Here is a 12247-nt window from a genome sequence, read left to right as displayed (position 1 = left end):
CACTTTGGAGTTTCCAGAGCCTTTTTTCCTTCATGTATAAGAATACAGATAGAGCTCTACTGGCAAACTTATGGAAAATCATGATCTCATTCATAAAGTTGCCAACTTTACATGAAATTTCCTGCAAATATTTTATGATTCTAGACAAAACTACTTGCCTATGGATACATATCTGATATATTTTCTTAAAGACATTTTAAACAAACAGTATACCCTGAACTTGATTTTTTTTTTAATGGCTCAGAAAAACACCCATTTAAAAAATGTTTGCTACTACATGTTCTCCCTTTTATGAAGGAGCTAAAAGAAAAAAAGAAAAAAGAGAAAAGAAAGGAATGCTTGATTAGTGTTGCTACAAGTACAGTTTTATAAAACATTGTTTTATACCTTTGTAAAACCAATGGCTAACAACGTTATACTACTATAGTTTAGTGATATGTGATTACTTAAAATTTACTCTATATGGATGAAATGGTTATTTTCCCATTCAATTATAGTTTATAGCCTTTGTCTATACTCCCTAAACCAGGGTCTTTTTGCTTTTTACTTGTTAAACTTCTTACTTGGTGAAGTAGTAAGTCTTTTCACTGTAATGTAAATTTAAAATATTTTATCTCAAAAATTAATGAAAAGAAATTAAGGGAGAAGGAAGGAGGATGGGGGAGACAGAGGGTAAGAATGAGTGAGGGGGGGAGGGAATACCATGTTTTTAGAACTGTATCTACAACTCACAGTGACTATGCTAAAACTAATTAAAAATTAAAAGTTCAAAAAAGATAATTTTTCCATTGTTAATTTACTTATATTTGGACTGAAGAAGGAAACTTTGACTCATTGAGTCCCCATAATGCAACAGGTGTTTTACAAGTATCCCCTTATTTTGTCCTTACAAACATCCTTATCCCAATTGTACAGATGAGGAAAACGAGGCTGAGAGAGGTTTATCCAGGATCATGCAAGGAACACACCAAGTCATTAGGATTCATATTCTGGACTTTTCATGCCAGGGAGTATTCTTTTATTTAACCAGACCACACCGCTATTACCATACATACTGCAGGAAAACTCCATATGTTAAGCTTGCAGCAACTGAGTTGGTGTTTACTGAACAGTCTGTTCTTTTAGCTGAGAGGAAACACATTAGATTTTTTTTATTCCTAATGAGGGGTGGGGTTTCTCCATTGTGATTATCTAGAGAAAATTTTGCCTTCTTTCTTCCAATGAGTCGTCCCTTTACTGTTTCCAGCGTTGTCCTGACAACTGCTACTTGCCAATACCTCCTATTTTGTATTGCTCTGCACTCTTCGCACTGAGGATAGCCTCATGGTTCCCTCAAAAATCCCAGCCTTTCTTGACCACTGCTACTGACATTGATAGCTCTGTTATGGTAATAGTCCCCTATGTGTACTAATTTTACTACTTACTCCATTTTGGAGTCTATCTCTGAAATGATGAAAAGTAATTTCTCATGTTAAACTCAGTTCTCAGATGCTAACGTCTTTACAGTAGTGCCTACTATCTTGAATAGTTACTCTCAGAACATGAGAAACTAAATGCAACTAACACTTTAGTAAGCTTAAAGGGTCAGTTAGGGGAAATAAATATGAGAGAAAGAGGGAACAGTACAGGGGAAGCTAAGGAATTGTGACAGTATCATAACATGTGCTGCATCAGGGCCATTGTAGAATTATTCCAAATTTAACTTTTTTGGGGCTGGTGCCGAGGCACAGTAGGTTAATCCTCTGCCTGTAGAGCCGGCATCCCTTATGGGCACCGGTTCTAGTCCTGGCTGACCCTCTTCCAACCCAGCTCTCTGCCATGCCCCAGGAAAGCAGTAGAAGATGGCTCAAGTGCTTGGGCACACACGTGGGAGACCCTGAGGAAGCTCCTGGCTCTGGATGGGTGCAGCTCTGGCCGTTGCAGTCATTTGGAGAGTGAACCAATGGAAGGAAGACCTTTCTCTCTGTCTCTCCCTCTCACAGTCTGTAACTCTACTTCTCAAATAAAAAAATAAATAAAATCTTTTTAAAAACACAAATATAACTTCTCATTAATTTGTTCACTTATGGCTCTCTGAAATAACTATTATGGAAATATTGGGAAAGATAATTTTAATCAGTGACCATATTGAAATCAATTTTGTAAATGCAGTAATACATATTTTAAAACTATAGTAATTGGCGGAATATATACGTTGGAACTCACACACACACGCACACACACACACATGCACACATACTCTCCACCTATCTACTTACCTATTATCTAATTAAAATCCAAAGCCAAATATAAGTGAAATATTAAGCTGATTATTATTCATACACATTGTGAGTCCTTCTTCTATAATAATTAAGGTATCACATGAAAATACTGGTTCCCATATTTTGAATTTTGAACACTTCATATGTACAAATCAAGAATAAATGTTTTATGAGGAAACTGTATTCAAGCATTTTACTCCAATTTTTAAATATTTTTGTTAGTTCATATATACTTCTTTTATTTCATCAACCATTACTCTTGTAAAAATATTTCTCTGTTGTACAAATATTTTTGAGAACCTACTATATGAAAGAACATGAGTGCATTTTAAGTAGGATGTTTATGGACAGTTTTGTGTATATTTAACTCTAAAGTATAGTAACATAAAGGTTGTAACATATTGTAATCCTGCATATTGGGTGTGCCAAGATATGTGGAAAACTGGAATGGAGAAATGAGTTGGTAGTCAAATAATTCATAGTAAAGGATTTTCCCCCGAATGACATCTTAAATTGAAGCAGGACTGGTTTCCTAGAGTTTTATTTATAGTTATCTTAATCTTTTATTTCATTTCGCATCTGCAGACATAAGCTTTCTGTTATTATAACCCGGATTTATGACATATTATGTCCCTAACATCTAATATGAAGGATAGGAGGCTGAAACATTCAGTTAAACTAGACTTTAAATATGATAAGTTTCAGTATTTCCTATATTACTTCTTTCCATTGCTCAGAATATCTAACTACTATTCAATTTTACTACACTGGATTTAATAGAAAACAGTGTCTTCATGAATTTTTTTTTTGTATTTTAACAAGAAGTAACAATTATATGCAGCATATTTCCCCTTATATATATTAAGATACTGGCATATTAGCAACCTTAGTTGTCTTTGAAAATAAATACAGTATCAAGTGGGATCTTTAATATCATAGAAGAAATTTCCAAGTAGTGTCAACTATGGATTGAACCACATACAACTGTCATTCACATAAGCAAAATAGTCAAATATCTGCTTCATTTCATTTATCCTGGTTTTAGGAGGCATGCTTTCTTGGATAATTATGATAGGGAACATTCCTCTTCACCTTAAAAGAACTCAAAATAAGAACAAAATATATCTGTTAGCAAATTCCTATGGTTTATATCCTAGTGCATCTAGAAAACTGAGGATGCTGAGTGCATATTCTGGAATTATCTTTTCAAGAGGGGGATTGAGGGATAGGAGGAGGGAGGGAAGCATTGTTATCTTCTCAGAACTGTACCTATGAAATACATGAAATCTGTTCTCTTCATATTAAGTTTGTTAAAAAATAATACCAAACTTTCCATTCAAGTTGTTTGAAAGAGAGTTAACATTCCTTTTCTTTTTGTCTTATAATATTTCAGTAATAAAAATATTTGATATTGTTCAATCTACTATCAATTACCAAGACTCTTACTAGGCTATCCAGTTCTTCTACTAAACATTGTAATACATTAATCAGCTAAGCCAGTTATGAGGAGTAAGTTGTTATTCTTTATGTCAGTGAAGTAAGACTTTATACAGTTTTATATAAAAAGATGTTTTACGAAATACTCATTACTTATCATGTATACATTAAAAAAGTAAAATTAGCATGGGATGATCTCAGGAAAGCAATACATATTTTTGGATTACACACTGAAGTAAATGTATGATAAATTGACAAATTCACATTGCCAATGTTATGAAAAATGATGCAGCAAAAAAAATTAACATGTATTTTTCATTTTTGATAAGGGTGTCTTCCTACTAGCTATTAATTTATAAGGTCTTTAATCTGTAAATTTTAAGCACAGGTGTCTGTTACAGAAGCACAAAGTGAGAGGAACTACTCACTTGCAAAATGCACATTAGAAGTTTGAAATTGCACCTAGAATTTTTGGTTAGTTTTGTTAGTAGGCTTCTGTTAATAGAGTAGTAGTTGCAAACACATACATAGGTTTGCCAGTAACAACTCACAATTTGTGCAAAGTTGAGTCTTCGAAACTGAGCAAATTTGCTCTCAATTTCCCGCCAGCGCTTGCTGAGCTGGATCTGAATTGGCTCCACTGCCATTGCGGCCCCATCCTCAGACAAGCCCTCAGCTTGCCTATGCACTGCATTCAGCTCCTCTTTCTTCTTCTGCAATTCACGATCAATTTCCTATTGAGCAAAACCAATACAGGGCCCAGGGCAGTTAGCTAACCACATTAACCAACCTCAAGCAGCAAATACTTCTCTCAGAAATTTCATAGGCTGTTGTTCCTTTATTGTCAATTTTCCAAAATTTACAAACATGGAAGAGGTCATTGTCATCCTCACCCAATAGTCCAATTAGTATTTATCTTTTGAGGGTTCAGTTTCAGATTTTCTAATTACAAAAATATTTGAATTGGTCTTAATTTTCCTTCTGTATTGCCCTGGTATTTTGGAGGCTGATCCAAATAGAGTGTTTACACATTATTTATTAGGGACCACCCATATAGACTATAATGGAGAGGGTAAGGGAGTAAGATATTTATTTTCTTTTTAAAGATTTGAGGAACTCAACAGAGAATGAAGCAACATAAAAATGTAAAACAGTAACTGAAAAACATCTTCAGACAATATGCAAAGAAATCTACAGAGATTTGACACTGATGTGTGAAGATGCTCTGATGAAATGAATGTGCTAACATGAGAAAGAAGTCGTCCATATACCGATAAGTCATTAGTTCATCTGGAACAAAGATACACAAAGTCAATTACAATCTTACCAGAAAACACAAGACATTTCTTAATTCATTTTACATTGTCTAAAAGTAAAACGTTTTATTCATTCAACATTATGTCAATTGAGTAACAGTACAATACATTTAATAAAACAAAAAACAATACAAGGGAATGTATCACATCAAAGAGAATGCTAATAGAGGAAACAAGAACATCAACATTATAAATATGATCCTCACAGTTAAGGTAATCAAACTGAGCAATAAAATCTAGTATTAACATTCTAAAACAACATTACCTTTATTTTCCTTTCATCTTTGGGTTCAGGTAGGCTGGCTAATTTTTTTTCAATGTCATCCAAGCATTTCAGGAGATCATCAGCCTGCCTCTTGTACTGATACCACTGATGAGAAATTTCTAGAGCCTTTTTTCTTCTTTGAGACCTCAAATCCTGTTCATGGTGCAGATATTATTAAAATATCAATATATATACATATATATATATATAGAATGTACAGCACACTTCTGGCTGTAGTTTTTTATAAAAATAATTTGAGTTCTAAATCATTTTGTACATATTATGTTACACTCACATGCAAATGCAAAAGACACAAATAAACAACTACATTAGGTATTTATGTGGCAGGACACATATGTACAAGAGGCTAAGAATCCTGATCAACACACTTAAAGGATTTTTTACTTGGCATGTTCAAACTTGTTTACAAATCTTGTCATATTTAACTGACTCTTAAAGACCTAACTAAACTGTTGAGCAATCTATGTGAAATGGTTTAATATATCAATAAAATTGACTTAGTTAGATAGCTGCACAAACGTGTTGAGGTTGTACTTAACTTTTTAAAAAGTTCAAACTCTAAAGTTTATATCACTGGCCATGGACTTATCAACACAATTTTAATTGTATATAACCAAGTAATATATATTCATGATTTTAGAAATGCTTGCAAAAGGTTTCATAGGCTATTAATACTGTATGACTAGAAATGTAAATTCATTTTTAGTTATCCTATAAACTGTTCCAAGCTATATGTGCAGAATCCTGAGGATGGTTAGGTTAGCTACCAGTGTACATGGAAATGGCTAAATATGAAAAAAAATATTTTTCCTTAGAAGTTTGCCTGTAATTTTTTTTATTTTACCAAATTATGCTTCATGTGTAAAATTACTAATTTTTTTTGAAAGGCAGAGTTAGACAGTGAGAGAGAGAGACAGAGAGAAAGGTCTTCCTTCTGTTGGTTCACCCCCAAAATGGCTGCAATGGCTGGTATGCTGCGCTGATCCGAAGCCAGGAGCCAGGTGCTTCCTCCTGGTCTCCCATGTGGATGCAGGACCCAAGCACTTGGGCCATCCTCCACTGCCTTCTTGGGCCACAGCAGAGAGCTGAACCGAAAGAGGATCAACTGGGATAGAATCCTGCACCCCAACCGGGACTAGAACCCGGGGTGTCAGCGCCACAGGTGGAGGTGAGCTGTGGCGCCGGCCAAAATTACTAACATTTTAAAAACAGATGAGAAAATAAAAACTTTCTAATCAACCTCATGAGATAAATAAGGGTGTCTAATTTAATAATTCAAGCAGGGAGAAATCAATCACCTTGCTCCTTATAGCATACCTACTATTTTCCCTCATCCTCAGAATTAGCTGAAATGCCATTTTGTGATAACTCAAGGGAACATAAGAGCTCTGCAGACATCTTTCATTTCTTTAGAGAGGTAGCAAATCAAATTTTGTGTACAATTTTAACTCAAGCGAAAGAAAACGCATATCTAAGAACTGTTGAAAAAAACATTCAACTGGAAAGTTTTGACCTCTGAAATATTTCAGAAGGACTAGAATTTGAACCACTTTTCAGGTAGACATAATTACTGAATTTGGTGTTGTAAATTGATTTGACAAGTAGAGCTGACAGTTGCATTAATCATTTGTAGCATTTATTTGTAAGAAATATGCAGATTTCATTCTCTATTATGTTTAAAATTGGGGATATAACATTCAGAACTTTTCATGGTACATTTTGAAACCTTCTGTGGAGTTAATAAATGCCTGGGCTAAGCCAGATTGGATGCTGCTTTTTCAAAGGTACCAAAATGCAGCCATATAAATCAGAGTGGAGGCATGTCTTTTTTTGACACAGATCTTATCTCTGGGAAGAGAAAGGGCTTGATAGTCATAAATATGAAACTCCTTTTATTTCCTAAGCAGAAGGTCATGTGTAATATGTAAAACTATTTAGAGACACACTATAGATTTCTTTAGAAGGATGCCAGACAACCATTAAACACTGCTGTTCAGCAGGACACATATAATCAAATGACCAGTGTAGATGCTTCTGAAAGCCTGGTCACAGTCAGATGGCTGTGAATTACACAGCTTCCTGATTTTCTGAGCACATTATGGTTTGTTTTGGCACTCCCTTGAGGAAGAGGACTTTACTATTTGCTATATTTATCAGCAGCTACCTTCAGAACACCTGCTGGCCAATTAGACTTTCCTTGTGGATTCCTTGCAGGCACAATATTGTGTAATTACATTCTCAGCAGTGTTTATTCGGTTGACTATAGGGAAAAAGTTTCATTCTCTTATTTGCATATATAAAACAGACTCCATATACCAACTAGGTAGATCCACCTACCATAGGTACATAGCTCTAAAAGAGTGATTTACAATGAAAAGCTCAACATTTAACAGTATTAGAAAATCAGCCATGCATGTTAATCAAGAATATTCTAAAGCATACATAAAATTGTTTTCAGAAGTTTCCAAATGTCCAGTCTCATCTCAAGAACTTCCTAGATATTATAGACTAACCAGCAGTTTATTCTGCTTTTCCTGAACAATCCTGATGAGTAATAACATGGGTACTTGAAATCACATATACCCACTGCTTAAAATGAAAATACTACTTGTGTTTCAAGGTTATTAATATTATTTTTTGGAATTCCAGTGTAAATAAAATTAGACTTTTGTAGATTCTTGGTTGCAAGTAGTGACTATTAAAGATAGAGCCATACACACACACACACACACACACACACACACACACAAATGAGAATCCAGACCTTATTAAACAAGAGTTGGGTTACTAAATTTGAACCCATTATAAATAAAATTAATAGAGCAAAGAAGAATAATTGAAAAAATATAGATTGGTTATTCCAGCAGTTATACAGGGTGTTCAACACAAATACAAGAGTAAACTTACAAATGTGAGGAATATTAGAAAATTAATGTATAGATGTTATACAAGACACATTTTTAATATTTTAAATAGCACTCAGAAAAAAATATGACTGAATTTTAAAAGCAAATTTTAAGCAAAAACATTTTTCAAGATCAGATACCACACAAAAATGTTAAGTAAAGCACATATATGGATCGAAAAAATGTGACTTTCTGTTGATGAGCATTCTTAAGCATAAGATATTTTACCCTATATATGAAAAGAAACCACAAGCAAAGTATATTATAATTTTAGCTCTAATACCTTGAGAGCATTATGTTTTGTCTGTAACAGCTGCTGTTTTATCTTTATTTCCTCTCGCTTTCTCTCATCTGTGATTCTTTGTTGTAAGTTGTCTCCTCTTTGCAACAATTCTTTTACAGTACCCTCATTGTCTTCACTCTGATTAAAAACAACAAGTACAGTCTTCATTTTGGTTTTTAAAAAGCTGTACATTATTAACAAAGATAAAACATGTTATTGAAACACACAAATTTAAATTTAAAAATTTCAGGGATTATTATAAGAGAATGTGATCATAGCTTTTCTTTTAGAATTTGTACTTTAGATTTTAAGAGAACTATTCTGTGTAGTTACAAAGAAGACAGTTTTTAGGGTTACATGTAGGAAGATGGGGGGTAAGGTAATTCATCATCAGAGAATCTGTGAATTTCTGTCAAAGTATTTTCTTGGTTTGTATGTTTAGCTTAGTCCTAGAAATTTAAAAAAGTTGAGGCAATAAACTTGTAATTTATAATATTAACTGATCCATACAAGAATATAGATGTGCATATGTAGGTGTGAAATGTCTATACAGCCGAAAATACTAACATACTACTAAAGGATAATAGTTTTAAATGCTTACTAAATTCTAATAATGTCTGCTATATATTTGACATGAAATGCCTATTTTAGGACAAATATCAGCATATTAGCAAAATGATGTATATATCAATGTCAGATACTACAAATAATTTTAAAAATGTCATGCCCATGTTAATTTTCAGTAAGATCAAATATTAACATATTGAATATAAAATGACTTAAAAATTTTTCAATGTGTATTTTTTCCCTTTTAGGCTCCAAAAGCAGTATTTTATTTACTTAGAAATAAAATGACTTCAATAATATTATTCTAATATAGTTACCTTTGTGACTATGTTGTTTTTCACCTCTAGTTTCTTATCTTCAACTTAGGATAGGAAAAGTTTCTATAGTGGAGACTCACTGTGCAATTGCATCCAAGACACAATGATGAGTTAACAGTAACAAATAATAATGTTCAAAATAACGTGTGTGATGTGATCAATATGTGAGAGGTTTAAATCTTTAAGTCATGCTTAAACTTCTGCACACAACTGTGGACCCATTAATGTTGTTTAGGGTGACTGGGATTATTTTTATTTGAGATTTGTCATTTAACTTAATGGAATGTACAATTTAGACATACTATATTTCTAAAGTCTGTAAAATGTCCTAATTTATTATGTCAACAAACATTAAGAAAGTCCACTTCACTTCTTTCTCCACATAGGTGAGGGACCTAGGGTAGGGATGGTGGTCAGCCCAAGAGATAGACCAGGTCCTTTTTTCACTTCACTGACCTCTACTCCTTTGCCATGAAGTAGAGATAGCTAGACCTCAGCATCTTAGAAAGATTCTTCTTGTCTTTCCATGAGCTAAGTTGACCAGGTCACCAAACCCCATGCACAGGGAGCACTGATTGCAGCAGTTCCAAAGAGGTCAAAATTGCTCGCAGTGGGAACTAAGGTTGGAGAAAACATTTTCCCATTGCTGCTGCACATGTTTATTGTCTTAAATGCTTATATTGTCTTCTGATATCATCTTCAAGCATTGCCTGAGAAGTTCCCAGCATCAATGCATTTAAGAGAAAGAATGCCACAGAGGTGATGGCAGTGGAAGAATGGAAAAGAAATTGTGAAAAGGAAGGTGCAGTCAGAAAAACAAAAACAAAGTCTGTGAACGGGGATGTGAGGCAGAAATATTCAAGCCAGATAGAAATGACAAACATATTTGCAAGATAATTGGGATTAAAGCAATTTCCTGAGACTAGGAATAGCCCACACAGTTCTATTTCTTTTACTATCATGAAAGAAGCAGCATGAATTTGTACACATTTTGGATATACATTGTACTATCTCTCAACGTTTTGGTAAACCACATTGTGGGAAACTTTAATATCAATCTTCATGACTTGTGTAATTGCCCTTTCTCTGAAATAAACATTTTGCTATCAAAAATATGACTGAAAATGTCAGCTTTTTGTAATAGTTTAGTTTCTCATTAATATTTTCTGATTGACTCGGTTTATGATTACATTTTTGTTCTAAGTCAAACAAAATTGTTGTTCTATTTATAAAATCTCTAAGTGCTCCCATATAACCACACCATAGTATTTCAGGATTTGAAATAAAGAATCAACAGGAACACTTGCATTTATAAAAATTATTACAATCATAAAATGAGCAAGGTGTATTTTGAGAATTCAGTTGGAGACTCGTTATCTAATTTCTTTGGAAATATTTATTCATTTTCACTCCTAGTTCATTCATACTTTTATCACAACCAATTTACCATATCTTTATTGAAGTCTTCCTCTTTCAGATTCACCCCCTGCTGAATTTCAGCCTCCAGTGGTTCAAGCAATTTTTGTATATCTGAGTTAAACTGCTCCAATTCCTTCAAAGGAATTGAGGCCTAAAAAAAAAGATAGTGCTAATTTAAATCAAAATTACTTTTTTATTAGAAACATAAACCAAAAGGAATACATTTACTCAACCTCCTGTTGCTAAACTAATGACATGCATTATGTCCTTATATTATATTTTTGAGGGTTTTGAAATACAACAAGGAAAGTTCTTGAGGATACAAATGAAGAGAAATATTTAACATCACTAGAGCTGAACATATATGCAGGATAATAAAATTCATCATTCTGTAGCATCAATAAAAGCTTATTTATATACATTTGTCTGGGCCAATTTTTAATATTCTAAAGTTAAATTGATCTTATTTTTAAATATTACAATATAAATACCATTTGGGAAAATATGTTTTATAAGAAATTGCCACTTAATAATAGTAACTTCAGGTAGAAATGTGGAATTGCCACCTTATTTTTAGGAAAACTACCCAGAGATCTTCTCAGATATATTAAATCACATTTTTAGTAAGCAAAATTGGAATGTATGCTTTCCTAAGACAAACAATGCCATTAGTTTGCCTTAGGGATGGTTTATTTGGTGGCACAAATTCAAATTGTTAAACCCAGAATATTTCACGTAAAGAATCTGAATATGTTAGCCAGTTTTATAAACATTAGTTTTTCTTTCATTTTGAAATTTAAATGGCCACACTTTCAAAAAAGCAAAAAATCTTTAGATTTTTCTAAACAAAACCCTTGAAAAGAAATGATGAATTAGAAGATATCAAAATTATATGTATTCTAAAAGGAGGCAAGATTTAATAAAGTTTCATTAATAAGATACATTTTTACTCTCTTGATCTTTATGCTTTTTTTAAATTTTCTTCATTAAAACACTAGAAAAGTTTATACCTGATAGCTTTTCAAAATACATGAATGATATATAAAATTGTTTCTTATTTCAGAGGTAAAAGTATTCACTTTGTAGAATCAAATCAGGAATGACCTTCAGTGTCTTATATCAAGATGATTACATTTATCAAGTTCGGTTCCCACTTACCCTTTCCCAATCACATTACTAGCCACAGGTTTACTTTATCATTATTAGATGGCAACCCTTGGAGGACAATAAGGACAAATGTTCAAGTACGACCAACTAACTAAAGGAAGTCTATTAGTAATGAAGAATCAAGTGTTATTCACAAGGACATGATTCCCACATGCAGTCTGAATAAGAACATATATTCTAGGCACCTGTACACATTCTTGAGAGAATTAATGTGATTATTTTAGAGTGAAATCAAAATCACTAGTAAATTCTAATGATTATTTGTCATTTGAAATATCATATTGAACC

At 33.0% G+C, this 12247-nt stretch overlaps 1 protein-coding gene across 9 annotated transcripts in view; it reads right to left on the bottom strand.

Annotated features, from left to right (window-relative positions):
* DMD (dystrophin) overlaps window positions 1–12247 on the bottom strand; it is a 2142101-nt gene that overhangs the window by 1251011 nt on the left and 878843 nt on the right. For all 9 annotated transcript variants that reach the window (XM_062183372.1, XM_062183374.1, XM_062183379.1 and 6 more), the window contains 4 exons: window positions 10821–10943; window positions 8490–8627; window positions 5280–5432; window positions 4250–4432 (listed from right to left, as the gene is read on the bottom strand). In XM_062183372.1, the coding sequence (XP_062039356.1) occupies window positions 4250–4432; window positions 5280–5432; window positions 8490–8627; window positions 10821–10943 (597 nt within the window). The remainder of the gene's footprint in view (window positions 1–4249; window positions 4433–5279; window positions 5433–8489; window positions 8628–10820; window positions 10944–12247) is intronic.

This window comes from Lepus europaeus, chromosome X (genome assembly GCF_033115175.1).
Source record: "Lepus europaeus isolate LE1 chromosome X, mLepTim1.pri, whole genome shotgun sequence".
Taxonomy (NCBI): Eukaryota; Metazoa; Chordata; class Mammalia; order Lagomorpha; family Leporidae; genus Lepus; species Lepus europaeus.
The sequence above is the reverse complement of the archived record's forward strand: the minus strand, read 5'-3'. Positions and strand labels throughout refer to the sequence as shown.